Raw genomic sequence first — 27081 nt, forward strand, 5'->3', positions numbered from 1 at the left:
CCTAGGCTATCGCCGAAGCCCATATTAAAATACAGGAAATAATCGAGTAGCAAATTTAACCGATGCTTCACTCTCAAGTTACGACCAAGGGGGAAAGCGCTAGTGTAAGGTCGTCTTTATTTATCGCCAGGCTTCTTCGTCTGAGGATAAAGTCTTTGAACCAGCAGGCGGTCCTTTCAACCTATGACGTATTTGTGCTGGCAGGGACGACCTTGGTGGTCCCTGGTGCTGGCTTCCAACCCCAAGCGCTGGAGAGTGAAGACTTCGCTGCATCCTGGCGATATTGTAGTGTTGCCAACAATGGAAATACGAAATTCGCTAGATCGCTGGAAAAGAAATTATAGGCGGGGGTGTCAATGCAAATTATTCAAGCTAGGGGATGCCTCATGAAAATTACATCACCTCCCCCCCCTCCACCCCTTCGAGCATTGCCCGTCTCTCTTCCAGTTCCATGAATTTCGTCACATACAAGCATTATAAATCCGCCAAATTTAGTGATTTTCCCCTGAAGGTGGCACTCTGCTTCTCCATGAAATTCCACTGTGGTCGCAGCTATATGGGACATTCTCATGACGTCAGCCATGTTGCCATCCTGTTTACTTCTGTTTCAAGCAACCCCCTCCCACCTCCCCCCGCTGTCAAAATGTCAAAACCTTCGCCCTCGCGGCGGTGGGGGTTTCGGCCCGAGTCATCCCAATGAAATACGTTTGGCAACATAAACAATCCATGTTGTCATAGCAACCATTCACGCACGTGTTTTCAACCACGCGGGTCGGTGGTAGTTTCCGCAAAAGGAAGGGATATATGGTCAAACTTGTTGTGTCCGAGATCCGAGTTCTTTGTGTCGCCCGCGTATCGTGTTCATGGATGGGAATCCTTTTTTTTAAAAAAAAATCAGTGATCGAGGCCCTTTTGTTGTGCTGTGTTTTTGACATGTGTTGTGTTGTTCTGTGTTTTTGTTCCGTGGGCGTGTGAAAATGGATTTAATCACCGAACTTGTCTCAAAGACGCCATTCTCACGGCTTCCTTACGAGGATAGGATGCAAATAATAGACAGGTAGGCCTCTTCCACCTCTTCCGGACCTTACAGTCGTGCAGAAAGACAAAAATAAGGTATATATTAGGCGTTTTCACGAGACCAGCTGCCAAAAATATCTTTGGTTGACTGGGTCGAGTGCACTTAATAAGTTGTATTGCTGGGCATGTTTGCTTTTTTCTACCGACAAAAGTCCTTAGAATACAACAGGATTTAGTAATTTAAACTATTTGGTAACTGCTTGCGATAAACACCAAAAATCACTTAGTCATATACATGCGTTCAGTAACTTACAGACATTCGGTTCTCAAAGAATTGATCATTCCTTGAATTTGCAAAAGAAGATTGCTGACAGTTTGCATAATGAAAAAGTGAAGGAAAACAGAATTATTATAAGAAGATTAATTGATGCAATAGCATTTCTGGGGAAGCAAGAATGTGCATTTAGGGGCCACAATGAGCAACACAGGGACAAGCGCGGCTTAGCAATTTAGCTATAATGTCTATTGAGATAGGGGTTCTAATCAACATCAGAAATTCATGTGAGGACACATTCTTCGATAAAGTGACAAAAAAAATTCACGGAAAAAGAGAGAAGAATGGAGTTTATCTTCAAGTAAGGTAAGAAGTTAATTATTATTTCATACTCGCATGTAGGTCCTACATATTGCATGTTATAGACCGCTCCTCTTTATAAATAACCATGAAATAGTTTATGTCCATTGCCTACTATTGTTGTTTTTAATGGCAAGATATCGATGTAAACAAAAAAAATCCAAAATGAATGAGGAAGAGCCCCCCCCCCCCTCTTTTTTGCCGGATAAATTTTCATTTAAAATTGAAACACTACTATATTTGGAGATAGCCCTGATCTTGGTCTCAGCATACGCCACTGATTTCAAGCAATTAGTGTCTTAATTCTAAGTATACCTAATATATAGGTAAAAATAAGTTCTCCTCCCTCTGATAAAATCACAAATCGCACTCTGTTTTATTGACTAGGAAACATTTAATTTCACCTTGGAATGATATTGCGATGAGACGAGTCGAGAATTGTCACAGCCTCATATCGTCTCCTGTGTGATGAGGTCCTTCTCGTTCTTGTTTGTGCTTATTCTTGTTTCGGTTTCGGATCAGAAGTTATTAAAACTTTTTTATAGATTCACTTCATGATCAGATAGGCTATTCGGGACTGGATCTGCAGTTTAAAGTGGCATCCAAAGCACCGTGCATGTGGGACCTCTCAATTATAAGGCGAGATATCTCGTCCTGATTGATTTGCTTTATTTTACCAATTTTTGTGCCACTTTTGGCTAATTTTGCAAAGATAGGGATGAGTGATGATATGATGAAATTGATAAATGGACACTCACAAATATCCATGCCCAGGCCGTGATTCGAACCCGGTAACCTGGCGTCGTAGCGCGATGTGCTAACCACTCCGCCACGGGGCAGTATATCTTGTCCTGACCCACGAAATGTTTAGTATAAGCAATATGTACATTGTGTCACCACTTTCACAACGTACAATATGTAATTAAAGCAAGAACTTTTCTTAATAACGTTTGTCTGCTTTACATCTCGTTTCGAAACTGCGAACCGTCGAAATACGCAATTTTATCCTGAATAGATGAAATCAGGCAGCACAGGCTCGTAATTGTCACTACTGGATTTACTTTGCAATTAAAATAAATAAAATATGCGGCTAATTTGAAAAATCAATGAGATATACACTTGATATGTCTGAATAAGACATAGTATTTTAAATTTATTTTAAGCAATATTTTCAAATATGATAACCAGAGTTTCCAACGAGATCGTCTCGGGTATCATGTATCGTCTCGCTTTGATTTTGCACAGATGTATTTCATTCTCGTCTTGAAATTTTGAGAGCAGAGACTTTTCTTGTCTTAGTAGCTACATTGTACCCCCCCCCCCCCCCCCCCCAAAGTTCGTCTGTCGTGTCTAGTCTCGTTTGTGTAAGTATTTCATTTCGGAAAGTTCCATTTGAAAAATTGAAAACAGAAGTTCAGTCATATACTCTTCTGACGAAGATTTATATCTTATCTTCAAAATAAACGCGGCCGTTTCTCAAGAAATGTGTACCCCCTTATACAAAAGAGCATTCGCCTGGAGAGTGATTTTCTGAGAGTAGACTCAACTTTACCTTATTCCACTGTTCCACACACATTTTAAACAATTTTCATCTTAAAAAAGTTTCCAAGGACACAGATCAATGAACTAAATCATAGCAAGCACAATGTAGTAGAATAAGTTTACAATGGTTTGAATTTCTGTGTTAAGGAAGATAATGCTTATAAGTTATAAACAATTTAAACTTTTTTTCTTGAGCTAATTGAAAATAGGTTATTTTAACAGTAGCATCTTGCGTCTGTCAAATTATCTAAGGGGGATACAGGGGGTGCAATTAGATTTACGGATTTAGGGGGTACAGTACCCCCTTCAAAAATTTGGGGGTATAGTACCCCTGTACCCCCCGTTCCTGCGCCACTGTATACTACACAGCTGACACCCTTGACCCTATATCCTTGTAAAATAATCTCTAGTTTGCCCTTTCATATTAACGTCCATAGCATCGTAAGCGTAATCGGATGTTCGAGGGGGACCAGACAAGTGCGCATGCTCCGCAGTAGCTACGCCTTTAACACCGTCTATAGTGATGCCCCTAAAAGAAACACTATTTCAGTCTGAAATTATCATGTTTCTTCAACGAATTTATAATAATTAACATAAATTACTGACTGAAATTAAATTATGTGTGAAATATATTATTTTTAGGTTGGCATTCATTTTCTAGGGGGTCGGACGTCCTTTCTCAAAGGCATTGCTATTTTGATCAATGAGCACATATCGTCAGAACGAAAATCTTGCTCAGCGAGCATCGCCCAGATACTGGACGCGCCGCCCCTGCAGTACAGGAAAAGAGGTAAGATTCCAGTCCCTGCCGTGCAGTGTGCATCGGGTCGAAAACCTCGATGCGCGGAATCCATCGAACTCGAACATCTCCGCGTTATCGACCTTGAAAAGCAGTTCCATCTAACGGCGAGCAATCGAAGCTGTTGCGTATTCCGGCAATTCGAGGGAAACTTTCTTAGACAGAGGGAAATTTTGAACGGTACGAAACCGAGTGAATCTTTACATTATTTTCGTTTCTTCCAGTGGCGTAGCGGCCGTCTCAGCAATACGAGTTGTCCCCGAGGTGCAGGGCACCCGCAATATTACCTTTTTCTATGCCCCTGAAATTGTCTATAATCCCAGAAATTTAATAGATTATTTGAAAATTCAAGACACGTATGTGGAGGCACATAGTGCTTCGGAAAATACGTTAAACTATAGGTCCAGTCCCGATTGGCCTTACTGTGAATAAAGTAGACTTAAAACACCAAATCAATCAATCAAGAGACGTATGTTTGGTGCTATATCGAAAGACATGGCATTATTAAAATTATGATTAATAATATGAAGTTCACTAATATTAAAATTGAACACTGTGTCCGTGTGGTAACAATCTTTTGGAGGGTCAAGTGCTTCCGATCGGCCTTTCATTGAGTGACACATTTTTCAGTGAATACAGTCCCATCGCCGCTTTATTACCTGTCTTTCAATACTGGAGTCCACGCTGGGTCAACACTGACAATCTAGAGGTCCAGTTCTGAAATGGCTTTGATTGATTGAGTTGGTGTTTTAAGTCCACTTTATGCACAGCAAAGGCTAATCGGGACTGGGCCTACAGCTTAAAGTGGGATCCGAACCACTTGTGCCTCCATCATTATCGAACCCGGGACCCCTTGATTACAAGGCGACGACGCTACCACTGCGCCACCGGGGAGGCCAGTTCTGAAATGGCAAGTTCCCTTGAACATATTATTCACTGTTAGCATTAGAAGGCGAACGTGTGCGATTCAATCGTTGAATCTTGGCCTGGCGCAGCCAGTGGATCATTTTTGGGGCTGAAGCGGCGTTACACCATTAAAACACCTGGCGTAACTTTCCCAAGTCCTGGAGTGTGTTGGGTTAAAGAATGAAGTCTCTCATAGTTCATGAACACAACTATATATTATAATAACGGATATTATATACACAAAGACACAGGTTATACGACGACGAAGTACCACCACTTGTGACACACGAAGACAAAGACACTCGAGTTCAGTCAGTCCCAGGGGCTGAAGGCGAAACCACCTCCAAAAGAGAAGTGTTTACTATCTTTTAAACAATTCCCCTAAACAGTACTGTTTTAAATATCTGTGTATTACATGAAATCTATTTGAATGGCTTATTGCAGAAAGGGACCTGAGTCACTTTTGCACAATTCTGAGAAAAAAAACAAGAAAAATCGTATAATATTGATAGTGTAAGAAAGAAATGTGCCGTTGTTGGCTCACATTTTCAGCATAATGAATAGTTAATTTTGCAACCCTCAATGCGCCCCCCTGCAGTGTGCTGCTAGCGACAGTGGAGATGAAAAGGTTGTAACTCCGATACCTCAAAAATGTGACTCAGGTCCCTTTCTGCAATAAGCCATTCATTTATATATATACGAATGAAGTACAAAATTCAATAGATCCTGAACAAAATATTGACCGCATGAAGCCCCCATCCTCCAAGAAAGAAACCTTGCTGTGCCTATATCTTGAAATAAAAAGAAAATATTTCCAGTTATTTATAAGAGATTCAGTCCATCCTGATTTAGTTTCCAGAAGCGACTGCACTGATATAAGTTCATAACGAAAAATGGAATGGCAGAGTATGACCGTCCCTTCTGGTATCATGTACGTTATACGTAACATTGTCGATAATCTTTTTCACTAAGGGGTCCCCAATATTTTACTTGCAGAGCGCGGGTTGCAGAAAACTGCGCTGCGCTACTGTTTTCTTCTAAACGCGACACAACACAAGTCACACAGATCATTATGCTGGCTTTGGGTCCAGAAGCCAGAGCCTCGTTTGCCTCCAACATTGCAATTACCAGGGTGGGGCGGGCTACGTGGAAATAAGGTTGATTTTTTGGTGTCTTCTCATATGCTGTTCGAAATCTCCTTACCATCTTTGGTCCATGTTTTGCATTTTTCAAAACTCTATCTAAATTTCATTTTTGAGAGAGAACGAACATTTTATGAAGGCTGTATACTTTGGTAACAACAACTTTACAATATAGTGAGTTATGTGCATCGCCGTAGGCAGGAAAAAAATTCGGGGGGGGGGTTTCATGGGCGTTGCCAGAAATTGGAATAATAGAAATAATAACTATAATTATATAATAATAATTAAAATATCATTATAAATCAATTCGTGTGATGCGGGCTTAAATTTCATATTTGAGAGAGAACGAACATTTTACGAAGGCTGTATAATTTGGTAAGAACAACTTAAAAATATAGTGAGTGATGTGTGTTTGACGGGGGATAGCCAAAGTGGCCGATTTCGAAATCTTTTGAACATCATATAGTCCACGCGTTTACCTCGTTAACGTCGAAGAACTGAAGGAAGCCGCCGCCACGAACGTGGGTGGGGTTAAACAGCGGGCGAGTTGTTTTCGTCCAATCACACTCAACCTTCAGCCAATGGTCGCAGCTGTCATTCTGCTCGTCTACTCCACGTGGAGTCTCAGTCACATGACTGCAGATACGCTGTTGCCGTACTTTGCAACTTCAATGTGGAGACCGTGGGAAGGTGGTTGTGCGCGGAGGTACAAGGTGGCGTAGAGTAGATGTGTGGCAACACTGTGCGTTGAATGTGATTGTTGCAGCTGGTGGGCGCGCTCCATGGACTCCAAAGCCAGCCGGTCGTTAACGAAGCTAGCGCGTCGACTATACCCAAGATCATTTATATCTTTTGAGGGAGAGATTTCAGTGTGACACCTATGAAAACTCGTTTTGTTTTTCACTAGACCCAAAGCAACTCTCGTATTTCAAGATGGTGGACGATGTCCTTTTCCTTTGAACGATTCCCCCCCTTCCTACCTCTTTGACACGTTCCAAAGTTCGCGGAGCAAGCGAACGAAAACAAGTCATGCAGCCAAGTAGTGATTCGGAGTGCTCGACCAATAAACGCGTGACAGGGTTGGAGGGGAAAACGCGGCTGCAACTACCAGCCGTTAGAAGAAGCACGCACTGCCTTGCTTCGCTCTCTCCCCTTCTCTGCCATTATGCGCGGCCTCTGCTCCACAGATCCCAGAAACAGAGTATACGGTTTGTGTACGACATATTGTTATTTTATTGCACCTAAAAAAGGACGGCCAGTAACCAGGCACGTATCTAGAAATATATTTCCGAGGGTGGGAGGGGGTCAGTCCCAAGTGTCTCAAAAATAATAATAATGTTTAAATTATTATATTTTTATTACATTAATAGGTAAAAAGACGGTATTCATTTAGCTTACGTATAGGCTGGCAAAATTTGTTAAAAAGAAAAAAACCTTGGCCTGGCAAGGAAATTAATGTCAAATGGAGAAAGAATGAATATTTATTGAATATCAAAAAAAGGCTGTTAGATCCAGTTGACGAAAAATAAAGTTCCTATTAATATTGTATGCATATTATTATAAAGTAGTATTAAATCTTGCATAAATCTTCTTTCGTGCTGTCAATCAAAGTCGTATGATCTCAACATATAATCCTTGCCTTCCAATTAATAACCGTTGATTAAACAACAAGTATATTTTGATTATTTAGTTTTAGTACTTAGTAAGTCTTTCGGAGGGTCTCCACATGTCTGCCCCCCTAAATATGTCTACGCCAGAAACAACCCTATGCAATGTGGTTACACACCATGTAACACTACAAAGATTTGTTCAAAAGCAGGTTAGAGATAATATTTTATCCGGATTTGTCCATCCCTAGTTTCGACATGCACAAATATAATGCATTTTGAACGGAACTAACAGTGTGAATACTATCCGAATGGGTTTTCACGCCGAGGGAAATTTTTCTTCCCACCTGGGAATTTATTTGATTGGAAGTTGCGATCACTGCTCCCGACGGTGAGATGAGGCGGACCCGTTGTCTATGCGCGGTCAGTAGGCTTCGCGAGGGCACGACCGTAACATGTAAATAGAAAATAGAATGCGTCGATACGGACGATGAGAGTGTCGAAGTGCATGTCGGTTGCAGCAGGATGGTGGTGCCATAATGGTCTTTGTGCTGGTCAGGGATTGCGCGAGTGGAAACAGCTATCGGAGCCAGCGAGGAGACAAAACAACAGCGTTGACAGGTGACATTCTCACTCATGTGCTCGGGCAGGACGATGAGGAAAAGGCAACGCAAGTTGGCAGCGTCGGTGGCGTTGTTTGTGATGGGTGTCGTGACGGTAACGTCGTTACTGACCAAATTGGTGGATAGTGACATGTACCAGCAGAGTGTGGAAACCACGTACTCGGCCACAGAGGACCCCAGCCTCGGCAGATACGTTGGGAAAGTGATTTACAACGCTTTGACGAACGATCATCCGAAGCTACACGCCAGTTACCCTTCCCTTCCCCCGAACGTTAGTGAGCACGATGCTATTCACGTCGGGATGATTGTGAAGCACGTCAACACAAACGAAAAATTGCTTTCGGACTTCAAGCGTTGCACGACCAGCATCTTGCAGCACGCGACAACCCTTCCCCTGCACTTCATTCTGTTTACGGACGAGTACAGTGTTGCCGCATTGAACAGTGTGCTGAGGAACCTGGCAAGAGTCCGATCCAGGGTTCCTGTTTCGGTAAGTTTAAAGATTCTTTAAATTCTCATCGTAGCGCAAAGTAATATGTTTTTTCCAGTTTTCGCCGTGTGGTTCTCTCTACAGTTGACATGTTTCACTTTTGTTAATATAGAACACACAGGAATGACATTACAGAAAAATGGAAATAACATTTTCCTTAAATGAAATATATGATTGTGAACTTGCTTTATGAAATGCTATTTCCGGGGGATTTGATGTAACTTCTCTGGGAGCACAAGTGTATTTACATATAAAAACATCCTTCTCCCCCATGGCTAATCATTTGCAACTACGGGAGGGGAGGGGGGAGGCCGCAGTGGCGGCGATTATGGGGGCGAGAGGGGCAGTTGCCCCCCAGTTTTCGCCACTTTTGCCCCCGCACTATCCTAAATATTATCTACAAAGGGAAATGTATTGTCTTTGCCCCGCCCCCGGTTTTGGGACCCAATCTCCGCCACTGGGGAGGGTATGCAGTTGACGAATTCCCCTCATCCCTTTCAATTCAAATAGGAATATAAGATTTGTCTCCATGCAGAGGGTGCGTTCGACAACATCGTCATTGATGTATCACGTGACTGTCAAAATATGCCAAGATCACACTAATACGTGATAGGCCCTTAGAAGACAATTTTCGTGGCATATAGATGCATCGTGTACGCGTAGACGAACCCTTGAGACATGGCCCCCAATTATTATCTGTTGATATCTTGCTGACCAACATAACATTTGTTAATATACATGGACGTCCGCAGGATTTTTTCCAGGGAGGGGCAAGGAAGGTATTTGTTTTCCAGAGGGGGCAAATGAAGGCAAATTTTCACCAAAAACAGTGTTGTTCCCTAAAAAACATTGCTTAAATTTGAATTTATGCTGTTCATGTAATAATTAACACATATTATTGTGGCTAAAATGAAATTATATGTGTGAAATACATATTTTTTGGTTGACTTTCATTTTCCAGGGAGGGGCCACGGCCCACCCTTGCCCCCCTTCCGGACGCCCATGTTAATATATTTGTCTGATTAATTTTCGTTGTTTAATATTTGTTTTCTTGCGACACAAGATTATATAAGCAAAAGCATTGCATGACGAAATGAAAATGAATTCCAGAGTTGACTGACATGCCAGTCTGCTCCTATTTGTGAGTGTCCATTCATCAATTTGTATCATATCATATCATCCCCATCTTCGCAAAAGCCAAAAGTGGCACAAAAAGCGAAGTAAAATAAAGCAAATCAATCAGTCCATGCCAGTTTGCTTCTTTCCGTAGCCCACTGAAAGAATACTTTTTACGTTAAAATTTTCAGCCTGAAAGGCTACACATAAATGGTCATGTAGACGTCCGTTGTTTGTACTGCTGTTTGAATTCATTCTCTGAAGAATGTGAACCTATTTTTCACGAGGCAGCATGTTCCAATCAAGTGGATTACATTTAAGTTGTTCTAGAATTTTTAGTAATAACATCCACTGACTGAACAACTCATTGTCATTCACATCTTGTTTTCTTTTAAGCAGATACAACGTTTAAAGTCGCAACAGCTAAGTAACCGTTTACCTATTCATCTGTAGCAGCCTCGGAACAGTCGACACTCGTCGAATCAGGGGTTAGCCAGAATTTTGCACGGAACCATTCGATGCAATGATGTAACCCCCCCCCTCCCACTTGGTATTTCTTTCTGTTCATGATATTTTTGAAAACAAGCCCTGTAGAGCAGTAGCGAAGCGTGGTCTTAAGAGGAAGGAAAGCAATACAGTACTCCGAAAAATGGGGGGAGGGGGGGTATATAAATTATACAGTCCATTGCCCCAGTTTTTCTAGGAAAGAAAGGACATTTTAAATAATAATAATATATCCATGAACTCCTCTCTCAACGGCCATACTGCAAAGTTCAAAATTCTTGTCACGTTATTGATAATAAAATACTTGCTATTACTTACAGCTTCCCGTACGAAATTTGAAATATTCATGTTTGTTTCACAAAAGAGAACACTCACTTCAACCACTCGTTCTTCCCACATAAATGGAAAATATTCCGAAAAGCTCAGAAGCTAACAGAAGAGTGATGTCAACCTCCTTGTAAAAATTAATGTTCACGGGGGAGTAATAGAACTGACTTGAAGCTTAAAATTAATTAAGCTTTCGAATAATAGGCCATTACAATAGGAAGAACATGCGCTGTTTCTTCTTTTTAATAATCTATTATATTAATAAAAATAATATTTCGAGTTGGATAGCATTTATGACTTAACGTTTTTGCTACTTGCAGGTCTCAGAAGAGAGTTTCATTGCTTTTTTTTTACATACGTTTTATCGAAAAAAAACATCAGTTCATTGTTTGTATGAAAACTTACGATAAATATAGTGTAAATTATTTGGTAGTTGTCAACACTGGCGTGCGTTGTAATTTGAGACAAGAGAAGTGTGAAGCGGACAACAGCCAGCTGTTCTGCAGATTCCAGCGCTCCCCAGTGCCTGAACACCATGTTTGTCTTAATCCCTGAACGTCGACATTATTGACACGTTTTACAAATCTTGAAACTCAAAGTAATGCTTTAAAGTTTATCTACATGGAATTTGGAACAGTTATAATAATTTATTTCAATAATTCTGTGTTTATAATAAAGCAAATATACATCTTCGAGATCATGTTAACACTTATATGTTTTCTGATAGTAGTGTCTGCTTTCTGCTTGGCTCGGGTGTTTTCGAGAAGCCGAAAAGCTCCGAAAAGCAGAGCTTTTATTAGTGGTTTGGGGACCGTACCTTCACCAGCATCTACCCTTCGCCATATGATACTTGAGAAGCGTTGGTTTCCCGCGCAGTGGCTGCAAGCAGAGAGGTTGCTGCTTGCCAACGGGCTGCGGAGAGAATTTGCGGCCGTAAAATTTCGCGAAATCGAGTGCGATAGAAAATAAATAATGCACTAAACGTTAAGTACATTAAATAATATTTTAATTGTGCAAGCAGTGCTTGCATTGCTTGTACTATATCTTCGCCACTGCTGTAGAGAAATTCGTATGTTTTCCCAGAAAGTTTAAACAGTTCTGTAGTTTTAACCAAGGCTCGATGTGACGAGACGGAACTGGAAGGTTCCAGCAAGGACGTATTTAGGGGGGGGGGGTCCAGGGGTTTCGGATCCCCCAAAAGACTTACCAAGTACTGAAATTATATAATGAAAATATACTTTTATTTTTTAGTGTTTGTTGTAATCGAATGTTATTTATTTCCGCCAAACTTATTGGAAGGGCAGGATGAAATAAAATTTATGCATACTGCTACTGCATAATAATAATAATATATCTTTATTGAGAGGGCGATGTTCAGCGTACGCTGTTCTCCCAGCTAACCCTTGTCAGAATACAGTCTACAGTTACAAACGGTATATAGCCTATATCCAATAAGAGAAAAAATAAAACAATAATAATAGTAAATAAGTAAGAAAGATGAAAGAAAAACGTATGGATAATTTAAAATCAAATAAGAACTGTAAAGATACAATTAATGAGTATATGTATAGGCTACACATAAAACTATATAAAACTAAAAGTATACACACAGACACACATGTACACGTAAATGCATATTTGTTAATGTTTGATGGTGCAAGAATAGAAATATTTGACATGAAGTAATATCAAATTCTTACATTGACATTAATCCATTGTGGGATGTATTTTTATTCATGTGTGCTTCTAGATTCAAACTGTTTGCATAGTAGATAGTCCTTTCTTTGCTTTGGATTGAAGAACATGCGGTGTTGATTGGTTACTTATTGTTATGGGCATAATATTAATGAGGAATTATCAGCCAGGCCAGTTGTTTTAATACAAATTTTTGAGATATTAACTACACTTTAGCTAGATAGTGAATACGTGCTGTTGCATCTCTATTCTTATACAGTCTTTTTAACTATTCATGCAATAATAACAATTCATTATTAATTTACATATTTAATTAAATTAATCATTCATATTTTTATTTCTGAGACTTGGTTCGGACCCCCGAAATATATTTTCAGATACGTGCCTGGGTTCCAGATATTCACGAACCGGAATGCCGTTCCGGTCTGCTCCGGTCCATTTCGACCCCTGGTTTAAAACTGATTACTGTTCACATTATCCCTCTAAGATTGACCGAGATCAACAAAATTATCATGACATTCAACATCTGTTTCTGTAATGTCGTTTCCTCAATGTGAAATTTATTTTTGAAGCGTTAGATCCAGGTGAATGTGAAGAATGTAGCGTTTGATAAAAAGAAAAGTCGGAAGTTTGTCAGAGTATGTTTGAAGTCCACTTTATGCTCAGGTAGGCTAATCGGGACTGGACACAGCTACGATTTCAGGGATCTCAGGTTCTAATCTCGGTCCGGGACCATCACTTATCCTCAAACGGGTCTGGAGGTACAGTTTAAAGAGGAATATAAACCAGTGTGCAATGCGCCTCCACAGGGGAAACTTCAGAAATTTTATTTTTTTCGCATTTTTTTTACGTGCTGCACCTGTCAAACAGAAATTAGTTTAAATTGCGTGTGTACAGTGGAATCCATGAGTATTACCTTGCAAATTGTCCATCATCATGTTCGTACACTTTATTTGACCAAATAAGAACTTCAGGAATTAAAAGAAAAATCAAAACAAACTGTTGACAACTTCTGCACTAGCATACATAAATATCCATCGCTTAAAAACACATAGAATGTAATAGAAAAAATAATGAAAATAGTCATGGACAATTTGCACGGTAATACTAATGGATTCCACTGTACAATTACAACAAATTACATTACTTAAAGTTTATTAAGAACGATACTGTTTTTTTGGAAGCAAGATACCGTTCTTTAATCTCAAGTTCAAGGATTTTCCATTCGTTTATTGAAATGTGAGCTACCATTGGTAGAGTATAATATTCACTTCTCACTGGCGCACGCAAGGGGGGTGATGGGGCAACAGCCCATCTTGAAATTTTGAGAAAACCAAAGTTTTCGTATGAAAACAGGAAAGAACTCGGGAAAAGTACCGTAGTAAATGTAAATATTCATAAAATGACCCCCGATTACCAGCTTTGTCTTTGAATAACTTAAAAGAAGGTTAAAAATGGAATAGTCATTAATATATACTTCATTGTGTGTCCTCTCTAGAACGCAATTCCAGCTTTACGAATTCCACACGTCTCCGACAAAAGATCGTGTAACTTCACATTTTCAGAGGCGATAAAATTGTCTTCCTCCGATTGGAAAATTTCGAGGTGGGATCCCCTTTCGATTCGATCAGTTGAAGGAAGGGACGTTCTTTGTGACCTCGCATTTTGGGTTTTTAACCTATTTTTTTCCTTTACAAGTATGTAAGAAATAATAAGTTATGTCAGCGTTTCATTAAAAAACGCAACGACTGATGAAGTTTTATAGGACGTAAAAAAAACTATTTTGCTTTTTAGAACCTATTGTAGGTTTATGCTCCTAAATCAAGCCTATTTTTAAGTTTTTATATATTTTTAAAGGTTTTACATAATTTTTATATCACACAGAGGCATTTGCTTTGTTTGGTCACGAAAAAATCAATGACGAACGTGTTTGAAACGTACTCTGTCGAGTTCCCTTCCTCCAAGTCCATGGTGATTTTTCAAAGCTCTAAACAAAGCAAAATGTCTGGTGCCACTGTTACCTGTACAATCCAAAGTGGTCTGATCTGTGTGGTCTTGCTCACTTTCACGTCACTTCGGTGCTTTGTGGCATTCACGCCTTCCAAACTAACATTTCAGCATTGATGTTTGCAGCACTGACTATGTTTCTGTTGAAATCTAAGATGATCCTCACAGACAAAATTGCAGTGTTTGACTGTGGATAACATGAAAACAGATTGGTGCCTAACTATACGGCGAAGAGTGGATTTTAATAGCATGGTAAGTTCTGCCATCGCCGTAGGGTTAGGCAACACACATAACTTTTTGCAAGGTGTCCCATTTTTATAGCCAGTCACTATACCTAATCAGCATTTTTCAGGAATTTTGAACTATTTTAAGTTTTTTTGAACCTACTTCAAGATTTTTAGAATTTTTAGGACCTTTTTTCGGATTTTTAGAGCCTATTTTTAGGAGTTTTAGAGCCTATTTTTAGGAGTTTTAGGACCTATTTTAGGAGTTTTAGGACCTATTTTAGGAGTTTTAGAGCCTATTTTAGGAGTTTTAGGACCTAGTTTAGGATTTTTAGGACCTATTTTAGGAGTTTTAGAACCTATTTTAGGAGTTTTAGAGCCTATTTTTAGGAGTTTTAGAACCTATATTAGGAGTTTTAGTCTATTTTAGGAGTTTTAGGACCTATTTTAGGAGTTTTAGAGCCTGTTTTAGGACCTATTTTAGGAGTTTTAGAACCTATTTTAGGATTTTTAGAACCTACTTTAGGAGTTTTAGAACCTATTTTAGGAGTTTTAGAGCCTATTTTAGGAGTTTTAGAACCTATTTTAGTTTTAGAACCTATTTTAGGAGTTTTAGAGCCTATGTTAGGAGTTTTAGGAGTTTTAGAACCTATTTTAGGAGTTTTAGAACCTATTTTAGGAACCGAAAAGCACATTTTTAGAACCTAAAAACCCGAGGTCTTGTGATCAATTGAGGAGCTGTAGAACACTTCGCGGAATTACAGAAAGCAGAGGCAGTTTTGTGGCGTAACCCTTCCCTAGGAGCCAGGCTTCTTGAAGGTCTAGGAATTTGAAATATATTCAATTCCGGTCCAGGAGAGAAAATCAGGAAGCGTAAATGGGTTCTGGACCGTAAAGAACCTTTTTATCTGTAAAGTATTTCAATTCGGTCCAGGAATTTTTTTTCCGGCTCAATTTAAATACGCTCCAGGAACCTTTTTTCAATGAAACAACTTGGACCGAATTTAAATTGTGCGAGGAAAGAGGTTCCGGTCCTACAGCGGAATCCAATAGAACCCATTAGAATTTATGGATCCCCGGGCCTTGAACAACTCTACTAGGAAGTATTTCCTGCATTTTTGGATGTAAGCATATATTTTTTCCTTTGCGTGTAGCCAAGCAAAAATGGGAAATGTCTGCAAATTGCACTTTTAAGAATGATATATGAATTTTACGCTACACATTTTCAGGTACAAAACTGTGGCAATTTTCATCAGCTGTGTTGCTTTCACTTCTTCGTTTTTGAAGCTACAGTCAAATATCAAGGCTGAAGGTTATGTTCACCAAAGAAACTCTGACCTTATCTTCCTCACAATCTTGACGAGGTGTAGCCACAACATGCCCCTTCAATGTTGCCAACATAGACCTATTTAGGGGGGGGGAAGATTTATCTAATACGAAAATTAAATAATGAAAAATATATTCGTTTAGCCGTTGTTGTATAATTTCCTCTGAACTTATTCGGGTAATTATGCGATATTGCCTGAACACCTCTCACTCGTTTATTTCGTTAATTTTAGCATTGATACTTACCTATTCTGCATTGTGGAAGATTCTTTGAAGTGAAGTTATGCCTTTTTCCATAAAATAGTGTCAACTTTTCATATTACGAGTCATTATTTGTCTTCCTTGTTCCGCTTGGGTAACAGACAATATGGCGTGCACTTGTCATGGATCGTCGTGCTTGTGTTTTGTCGATTTGGAGTGGATATGCAGTGTTTCAACCTCATTAACCGAAAAATACCTACTTTCGTGTTCATTATGTCATCACAAACCATTGACGGATAGCCCCAAAAAACATTAACGATAGCCCCACAAACCATTGACGGATAGGCCCAAAAACCATTCACGATAGCCCCACGGACCATTTCCGACAAGGTTAGGTTAGGTTAGAATATTTAAAAAAAATAATTAAAAATGGTAAAAAAAAAAAAAAAAAGGGCACGTTTGGAAACACTGGCGAGACCGTGTGACTTTTGACGCTCGGGCCATCTGCAGGTACATAATGGAAACAACGGCAAAATGTCGCTTTACAGAAAATGCAAGTTCCTTACATAAAAAGTGATTATTTCTTGTTCTGCAGCATTCTATGGTGAAGTTTTCAGTTTCCGCGAAAGAAAATACCTCCAAGAACTTCGACAATGCTACAGAAACTGATTTCAGTAAGTAGTTTCTCCTGTAAATTTGAAGAAATCCGTTCGGGCTATATCGCATATTTACCCTTATTGGAATTCAAGGATTATATTGGAATCATACGGCTTTGAAGGACAGGAAGGACGTATTTAAGGGGTCCGGACCTCTCCCGCCCCCACACACACATCCGAAAGACTTGATTGATTTAGTTTATTTTACTTCGCGTTTTGTGCCTCTTGGCTAATTTGCGAAGATGGGGATGAGTGATGAAATGATGAAAGGACATTCACAAACAACCAAGTCCGAGCGGGATTCGAACCCGGGACCCTTGGCGTCGCACCGCGATGTGCTAACCACTCGGCCACAGGGTCCGGCCCGAAAGATTTGTTAAGAACGAAAATTAAATAATGAAAATATACTCGTTTAGCATTTGTTGTAATTTCCTCTGAACTTATTGGAAGACAATATTGGGATCATACGGCTTTGAAGGACAGGAAGGACGTATTTAAGGGGGGGGGGGGCATCCAGGACCCGGACCTCCCCGAAGGACTTACCAAGTACTAAAATTAATTAATGAAGATATTAGCATTTGTTTCGTAATCAATGGTTATTAATTTCCTCTGAACTTTTTAGAAGGCAAGGATTTTATTGGGATCATTCGGCTTTGAATGACATCACAGTGAAGATTTATGTACACTACTATGCAAAATAATATGCATAAAATTTTAATCAGAAACTTACTTTTCTCCAACTCCATGTAACATCATTTTTGTTATTCGATGAATATTAAATTATTCATCTATTTGACATTAATTTCATTGCCAGCGCACTTGTTTTTATGTAAATTATTCCGATCTTAACTACAGGTAAGCTACTTACACTCTTATATATATCTATTCTTACGAGGACCACTATTCATATTTTGAGCCTTCGCAACACTGATTGAAGTTAGGCGCGATTTGACGTTTGCACGGAATCGTCTGGCATTATTGACCATAACGTACTTCAAATGTTTTGTCAATAGCTTCATTTGTGTTGTTTATGTTGCCTTGGAGATTGCGCGACAACAATAAAATGGAATTAACTCGTGAACATTTTCGTGCGATGATTTTCTACGATTTTCGACGTGGATTGTCAAGACAAGAGTGCATCGATCAACTTACTTCCACATTTGGCGATGAAGCCCCATCCTTTGCCACTGTGAAACGCTGGTATAACGAATTTAATCGTGGCCGCTGTTCGCTCACCGACGAGATTCGCGAAGGTCGTCCAAAATCAGTTGTTGTTCAAGAAAACATTGATGCTGTGCAAAACCTAATACAACAAGATCGTCATGTGACCATGGGCGTCCGGAATGGGGCCCCTCCTGGAAAATGAAAGTCAACCAAAAAATATGTATTTCACACATATAATTTCATTTTAGCCACAATAATATGTGTTAATTATTGCATGAACACCATAAATTCAAATTTAAGCAATGTTTTTTAGGGAACAACCCTATTTTTGTGGAAAATTTGCCCTTGTTTGCCCCCCTGGAAAAAAATACTTTCCTTGCCCCTCCCTGGAAAAAATCCTGCGGACGTCCATGCATGTGACATACTGTGAGATTGAGGCAACCATAGGCATTAGTTCCACCAGCATATATAAAATATTACATGATCATTTAGCTGTGAGAAAGGTATGTTCTCGTTGGATCCCACACAATTTACTCAAAAAGACGCTCGCGTCAATTGGTGCAAACAAATGCTCAATAAATACAATCGTGGTGCTTCAAAAGACGTATATAAGATTGTAACAGGTGACGAATCATGGATATATGCATATGAGCCGGAACGTAAACAGCAGTCGACTGTATGGGTGTTTCAAGATGAACCCAATCCAACAAAAGTTGTTCGCGCTCGAAGCACATCGAAACAAATGGTCGCCTGTTTTTTCGGGAAAACTGGTCATGTGGCAACTGTGCCTTTAGAGGAACGTAGAACGGTCAACTCTGAATGGTACACAACAATTTGTTTGCCAGAGGTCTTCGGTGAAATACGGAAAACAAACAAACGCCGTCGGATCATTCTTCACCAAGACAATGCCAGCTGTCACACATCTCGTCTAACAACCGACTTTATGAACAGTCAAAAAATCGAATGGATGAGTCATCCGCCGTACAGTCCTGATTTGGCACCCAATGACTTCTTCTTGTTCCCGAATGTCAAGAATAAATTGCGTGGACAACGATTTTCGTCGGCGGAAGACGCCGTTGATGCGTTCAAAAACCATATTATGGAGGTGTCTCAAGAAGATTGGAAAAACTGCTTTGACAAATGGTTCGAACGAATGCAAAAGTGTATTGACCATAAAGGAGAATACTTCGAAAAACAATAAAGCAGTTTTCAATGCCAAATTCCTGTTTTTTCATTGTTAGGCTCAAAATATAAATAGTGACCCTCGTATACAGTCTTTTTACCTAATTGTGTAATAATAATATATTAATTTATGTATTGTAATTAGTATTAATTTGATTTATAATTATTTTTATATAAACATTATTATTATTATTAATATTATTTTTATTTTTATTCCTGATACACTTGGTTCGGAACCCCCCCCCCATATTTCTAGATACGTGCCTGGTTGCCAACTCTTGTAATAAGTACACCCATTTGAACATGTGGTAGGAAACCTCGACGTAAAGCTTTGGCTTCACTTTTATGGTCAGGACAAATACCTAATTTTGAATTTGTCCATGTACAGTCACATGCAATAAAAATGGGACACCTAGATCCTAAAATACTATTATTGCCTACTGTATATTATTGTTACAAAGTTCGTACTTTATATGAAACTGTACGGTACATTTCAACGTCTGAAACACGTTATCGATTAATGCACACGAGACATATACCATTGTTGTATTGACATTCAAACATCATGCATGCGAACTGGTAAAAACATGCCCTTGAACGATTAACCTTGAGTAAGCTGTTTCTATCACACGCCCTCTTCGATCGGGACATGGCTGTGCGATAATATAGTGGCCATTTCGATCAGTTTGAGACATGCAAAGTGATTGCAGGCAGTGGCGTACGCAAGGGGAGGGGGTTACCGGGTTTAAACCCCCCTTTGAGCTTTTGAAATATTATGGAAAATGCTGTAGAAAAAATTATAAATGGCTAATTTATCACAGTCAAAGATCTGCGACAGTAATAATAATAATAATAATAATAATAATAATAATTTGAATTATTATTCCCATGCAGCATGAAGAAAAACACAACATTCCAAACACAATCTAAGCGGCCGCAAAGTTCAATTTTGCAAATTTTTTTTGCAAAAAGTCGCGCAGTGACTCTCGCGAGAATTGTGAAAATTCCTTGCTTCGTCGCAGTGTGCCGACCTTATTGCAAACGTTCTTCCCGGTACTGATTTCACATCCCCTTGTGAACTCTCAAGTGATGCTGAGTCTACATCCACATCATTAAATAATGTTGAAGGGCTTTGTGAATCACCTAGAAGTGATAAATGTGTTGGAATATCTATAAACTTACTTTTCAACGAAAACATATACTCAGTGGAATTTGGCAACATGTATTCTCGCGCTTCATCATCATCATCATCCTGGGCGAGTTCCATAGGTAAAGGTAATGTAAATTCCCCCGTGCATATAGCACCGTGCCATGAAGACACACGTAGTGGTGTGGTGGGCCCCAAAGATTCTCGATCTCGAACTATTTTGCAGGTGATGTGATCAGCACCATGCTCCGGCAGCCTTCATCCCCCAGGGTTGCTCTCAGGTACCCATTGCTATGAGGCTGGGTGCGGAGACAAGGCTGGATAAATTCCAACCAATTCCGGGAATCGAACCCGGATATCCCAAGAAGTTGTCAGACTAGACCAGCGGGGCTCCTTGAATGAGTTTCATATTTTGATTATTTCAATAAATTTAATATATTTGCTTGTTTTTATGGATTTTCTTCACACTAAAAATGTCTCACGTATCATATACAACCGTTGACTGGACAATTATTTTGTAACAAAGAAACAAAAGAAATGTAATTTTGTTCTATTTCTTTCATAAATAGCAGCTGCATTAGTAGTAATTATTAGTAGTAATTAAACTAATTAATTAATTATAATAATTATCAATTTATTTATTATTATTAATAATTAAAGTATAATAAAACAATGGTAATGTGAATTTGTAGAAAGTTTTCTAAATAACACCCCCCTTGATGAAATCCTGCGTACGCTACTGATTGCAGGGGCTTAGGACAGACCTTTCGAAACTATCGCGGAGCCTACATTCCGCGAAGCGTGAAGTACGGAGACGTTTTATCAAAACGTACCTTGAAATTATGGTTCTCTAGCACATAACAGTAGCAATTAGCATAACATTGCATGACTGCAATCTTAGGAAATATATAGTGCTGTACCGTTTGCTCGACAAAGAACGATAAATGGGTGTTTGCCCAATGAGTCAACAAGTTTCGCACTATGTTTTGGAACATTTATTGCTAACTGCAGCTTGACCAAGATGATACATACTAGGGATGTTCCGAAGCCGATTACAGATGTATGAAAATCGGCCGAAATTGACATATCGGCATCGGTATCGGAATCGGCAAAAATCCAATATTTAAACCGGTACAGATTATACTAGAGTTTTACCTTCTAAGAAGTTTTATATTCTAGTTTTGTAAGATTTATTGAAAATTAGGTTATGATTCATCATCATTGTAGAGTTTTTGTAATAAAATTATTGCAAACGCATTCAGAGGATGAACCTAACTATAAATCGGAAATAAAACAGTACATTGCTGAACCAGGATCTGCTGTTGTATTGGAAATTCAAAAATGAATATTCAAACCTGAAGCAAGTGCTGAGAAAATACTTGGGCATACCTGCTGCATCAGTATTCAGTGATTGAGTGTTCAGTGTTGCTGAACAGATTTGAGATAAGAGAAGAAGTAGGTTACTTCCTGAAGTGCTTCCAAATCTCGTGTTTCTGAAGTTGAATCTGGCAGAACAGGAATTCATTTTGCATTTCAAGGAACTGCTTGTGTACTAATATTTAATCTCTTGAGAATCCATGTTCTTCTTAAAGGTTCACGTAACATTTTGTAGATGCAAATGTACATTCGCATCTCTTGAGAATATATAAGTATATACACATGATATGCAATAGAAATGTACATAGCAAATTTATTTTTGTCATGCTGAAAATAACATCCCATTTCTGTTTAATAATCTTATGTATCGGAATCGGTTAAATATCGGCATCGGCATCGGTTCCAAAAATTATCGGTGAGTACATCGGCATCGGTAAATTTTCAGCTTCGTCACATCCCTAAAACCCTCTGGCACTGTCGTCAGGTTTTTAAGCGTAAGCGAGCGGGGGAAGAGTGGGCCATGCAATCAGCTAATTACCATGTAATCTTGTATACAATGTGATCGCCTTAATTCAGTACCAATTGTTAGTATTATCATGAAGGTACACAGCAAAAATGGAGACGTAATATTGAAGAAAGTGTGAGATGGTAGGGAGCATTCGGGCACAAGGAGAAGCGCGATGAAAAATCAAATGACTGCTTTAGTTCACGAATTTTCCCGGATTCTTCTCATCTTGGTTGAGCTGTAGCACGGAAGTTGACCGGCCATTTTAAATGCTAATTCTTAAGGGAAGTATAATGTCAAGCATTATTAATTGTTACAAAACGAATACACACTGAGTGCTATCTTCACATTAGTTGCCTAACATTGGCGAAATTTAGCCGCAGTCATGTGAAAATGCCTTCGGAAATCTAGACAAAAGGTGATACTAAAAGAGCCGTGAAGGCGATTTGTCCGATATTATCTTCCATATTGATCACCTATATCAAAATAGAGATTCACAGTTTGCTTTGTTTCTTTGCCACCAAAACACCAGTTACCAGTGCACATAAGAATATCGACGCAAACCGTCAATGTAACTTTTTTAGTTGTTTGTTGTGTGCAAGGGCGATAGACTTCTAGCCAGTCAAGTGCGTTCTTTTCACTGTTGCTAAGTCATGATGACGAGGCTTACCAGAAATATCGCCATAACAACACTAAAAGCATTATAATAGTTCTAAGAAAGTTAAATGCAGGGAAACATGTGGTCTACAAGGCACCATGTTGCAATATCTGGAATTTGCACTATCATGCCCATTAGCGTTTCATATTCCATCAGCTTCTTCAAGCACAGAAGAGTGTCCAGATGGCATATTTCAACATCATGAATGGCCAGTTTGTGAAACCACAAAGACGTTTTGTAGTTTAAACATTCAGCCTAGCGGTTTCTGTCACGTCTTTTGCACGTTTGAAAGGCATCTGTTTATTGTGCAACATCCTCTTTCGTTGAGGTTAGTGTGCTTCTGTATCTCAGAGACCCCTATTGGTAGATTTTTGATGCGGCATAAAACAGACGTCTCTTTCATTCCGTAATTTTCCTGTCTTGTCTGAACAAAAACGATTTATCACCGCAGATTAGACATCGAGATACAAAATGCCTGGCAACCTTGTGGTAGATAGATAGATAGATTTATTTTCTTTTTGTGCGAGCCATAGGCTGTACGCACTACATATTTTTGATTTTTCTACACTATTTTGTTACATTTAGTTTTCTTTTAAGCTGTCTCTTACTTTGTCCCCTATATACACGTTCTTCCCCTCCCTCGGCAGTTCTTCTTCCAGTCTTTCTCCTCACTTCTCTTTTCCTGCACTATCACCAAAACATGTCTACATTTTGCTTTACACACACTTACACTATAAAGATGGCTCGTCTGAAGCATTATCACTCATTTCGCTGCCTTCTCTAATAGCTTTCCCCCGCCGTTCTCTTACTTCTCCCAGGTATTTCCCCACTTGCTGCCCCGCTTCCTTTATTTTTATTCTGTCGTCTACCACTTCTATCACCTCCCTGCCTGTTAAGTTTTTCATCCATTTGTCCCTTAGGTCACGTGTAGAAGGGCAGTTCAGTAGGATATGCTTGTCCGTCTCCTCCCCCTCGCACAAAGGACATATCGTTTCCCCTGATTCGTTTATCTTTCTTAGTTGTTTCCACCCCCCTAGTCTGAACCATGCCAGCGCGCTTCTTTCATTTTTTCCCACAACCTGGATATATTTCGCTTTCCCCCATTCTCTTACTCTTAACTGTTCCCTGATTGAGGTCTTTGTTTGGCAGTCTGCTATTATTTCTTGTTTGTCTATGTCGAGTAACCTGTTTCTGATTTGATTTTCTGATGAGATGCCCCCCCTTCCTCCCTCTTCCCATACCCAACCCATTCCGCTATTATATAAGATATTTTTCACTTCCAGACCCCAGCTGTAAACGTTTTCCTCCCTTGTCTGTATTTCCAAACATTGCCCCCTCAGCGTAGTTTGGCCCTCTTGTGATAATCGCATCCAATATTTAACAACCCTCATCCGTGCTTGTACCGTGTCTCTGTTCAGTCCCAATTCCTTAAGAATCCCACAGTTGGCCGTGCCTCTGCTTACGCCCATTACTCTCTTATAAAATTCTGTTTGTATGCCAATTATTGTGTTGTCCCCCCTTAACCCCCACAGTTCTATTCCATAGTTTAATGTACCTAATACTATTGATGAATAGAGGTTTTGAATGACCGGGAAAGGCATTTGAGGTGCCTTGTTTATTGTCCTTATGACTTGTTCTATTGCAAATTTTGTTTTAGTTTTTCTTGCCCTTATGTGGTGTGTCCAACTCCCTGTCATGGAGAGTGATGCCCCCAGGTATGTGAAGTTTTTAACCCGCTCGATTAAATCCCCCCCGTACGTCCATGTCTCCTGTCTGCTAAATATGTAGCCATTTTTGAAAGCAATGATTTTTGTCTTTTTAATGTTTACCTTCATTTTATATTTGATGCACCCCTCATATATGCTGTCTATGCCCCTTTGAAGACCCTCTATTGTCTCGGACAAGATGACTATGTCGTCTGCATACATAAGGACTGGTATACTTTGCACTCCTATACATGGGATAGAATCCTGATCCATTTTAATTTCATGCGCTACCCAATCTATGAACAGTGAAAATAGCACTGGTGATAGGATGCATCCTTGTTTCAGTCCCCTGAGCGAAGGCTGCAGTGCCGAGACTTGGTTTCCTTCGCATCTTACTCCGAATTCTACCCTCGCATATATTGCTTGCAGTGCTCTGATCATGCGCGCGGACATTCCCTTCTCATACAATTTTCCCCACAAAATTTCCCTATGAACTTTATCAAATGCTTTTTCAAAATCAATGAAACATGCGTATAATTTCCCCCGCTTCTGTTTAATTTTCCTCTGTACTAGTGTTTGTAATATGAATATGTTGTCTACCGTGCTGTACCCTTTCCTGAAGCCCGCTTGTAGTGGTTAGATTTTGTCGAATATTTCGAAACCAAGAGGGTTGCCTAGATCCCACCCCCTCTACTCATAAACTGTATTTTTGTCGCATAAGTAGTTTCAAATGGAAATCAATACTTGAGTAACTTACCAATTAACTCGTGCCTAGTAAATTATTGTTAGAAAAATTGCACATTTGAACGGTGATGCAGCACTTTTCTTTAATTGGAAGCTGACAGTTTCGGAAGTGTAGTGATTTGTGAATAATTCTGTGTGGGATGAGAGATAGAGTTAGAGGGAAAGAAGGTAATAATCGATTCAGTTGTCAAATTTTGAGCTTCCTAACTTGTTTTTGTTTTCACAAATATTCATTTCTTCCTCGAAATATGCATTGTAAGATGGACGAAGGTCAGTATGTTGAATCATGTCCTTACTGAAATTGTTTATTCTGTGTTAAGTACCGTCACTTACATAATCTCTGCTAATTCTGACGCACAACAGTGGATTGTTTGAACATGAATACAGAAAACTGAAGAGACGTTCTGTTCTGGCTTCATGAAAATAGTGTCTTTTTCACGGTGAGCAGAAAAATACTTTTTGGACAAAGTAATACCTCACTGTTGATGAATATGTTCTTACAAAGAGGCAAATCAGCATGTATTATAAACCACCCATTCCGTACTCATTCCACTATTACACATTAATATCTCTTTTCTCTTTCAATTAATACAAAGTTGAGAACTCGTGAGGATATTTTTCTGTCCAGAGTTTCTTCAAAATCTGACGTTGCAATTTTGCCATGTCCATATCTCCCGATTACGTTAATTGCGCAAATACAATTTTCCAAGTATTTGAACCTCACAGACGCAGTACTCTTACAAAGCATGCAAAGGAAAGAGAAGTTTAAGGGAGGGTTTGAGGATCCAGTATCGTGGAGAGAGTTCAAGTGGACAACTTGAAACTTACTTTCTGTGTACGAATGAATTGGGCCATTCTACAATGTTGCCAGTACTGCGGTGAACGTTTTTCTGTATGCTAATTCGAGGTCAGGGTTATGTGTTGGGTGGCTGCTAATTCGTTTTCACTTCTAGAGATTTTCAAGGGCTAGCGTAGACGACGCGAAGACGAAAAACTGTGTCAATAACATAAAAGATACGCGCGTGATTGTCAGATCGTAGCGAAAGTCAGGAAACCATTCATAAAAACAGGCGCTTCAGTACCGTTACAATTCGCACTGCACAGGAAAAAGAGGTTGGCACAAACATGCCGAGTAATTGTTTGTATGTTGACCCCACAGCAACGCTTTATGTAACAGTCACAAATCGTTATTACGCTACCTTTTGTTCTCACGGATGTTCTATATAGGTTGTGGAATTTAAACTCTTCACACATCATCACAAATCACATTGTGTTTAGTTTTTTGGATTAGTATGCTTTGTTTTTTACATATTATGCACTATCAATAGTGTACAAAGTTTGCTGTAATCTTTTTATGTGTGAAACACCGTATTTGTGTCTGAATACATAAATCACCCAAATGAATGATTTAGTCTGTATCTAATGATCTGTGTGAATGATTTAATTCTTTATTTTTGATCATAAAGTAAGGAAGAGGTTATACACCTGGCACAATAGTACGGTGGGATCCATTAGTATTACCGTGTAAATTGTCCATGACTATTTTCATTAATTCTCTTACATTCTATGTGTTTTTAAGCAATGGATTTTTATGTATGCTGGTGTAGAAAGAAGTTGTCAACAGCTTGTTTTGAGTTTTCTTTTAATTCTTGAAGCTCTTATTGGGTCAAATAAAGTGCACGAACATGGTGATGGGCAATTTGCACGGTAATACTCATGGATCCCACTGTACCAACACAGGGTCACGGCATGTTCTGACTGTAAGACCTGCTTTAGACAAAA

At 39.3% G+C, this 27081-nt stretch overlaps 1 protein-coding gene across 1 annotated transcript in view; it reads left to right on the forward strand.

The window, feature by feature from the left end:
* Nucleotides 1–8053: 8053 nt before the first annotated feature.
* LOC145981565 (xyloside xylosyltransferase 1-like) overlaps nt 8054–27081 on the forward strand; it is a 177005-nt gene continuing 157977 nt past the window's right edge. Inside the window, exon 1 of the mRNA XM_083114910.1 lies at nt 8054–8760. Coding sequence (XP_082971036.1) covers nt 8284–8760 — 477 coding nt within the window. The 5' untranslated portion in view covers nt 8054–8283. The remainder of the gene's footprint in view (nt 8761–27081) is intronic.

This window comes from Lepisma saccharinum, chromosome 29 (assembly GCF_977018435.1).
Source record: "Lepisma saccharinum chromosome 29, izLepSacc3.1, whole genome shotgun sequence".
In the NCBI taxonomy this organism is placed as follows: domain Eukaryota; kingdom Metazoa; phylum Arthropoda; class Insecta; order Zygentoma; family Lepismatidae; genus Lepisma; species Lepisma saccharinum.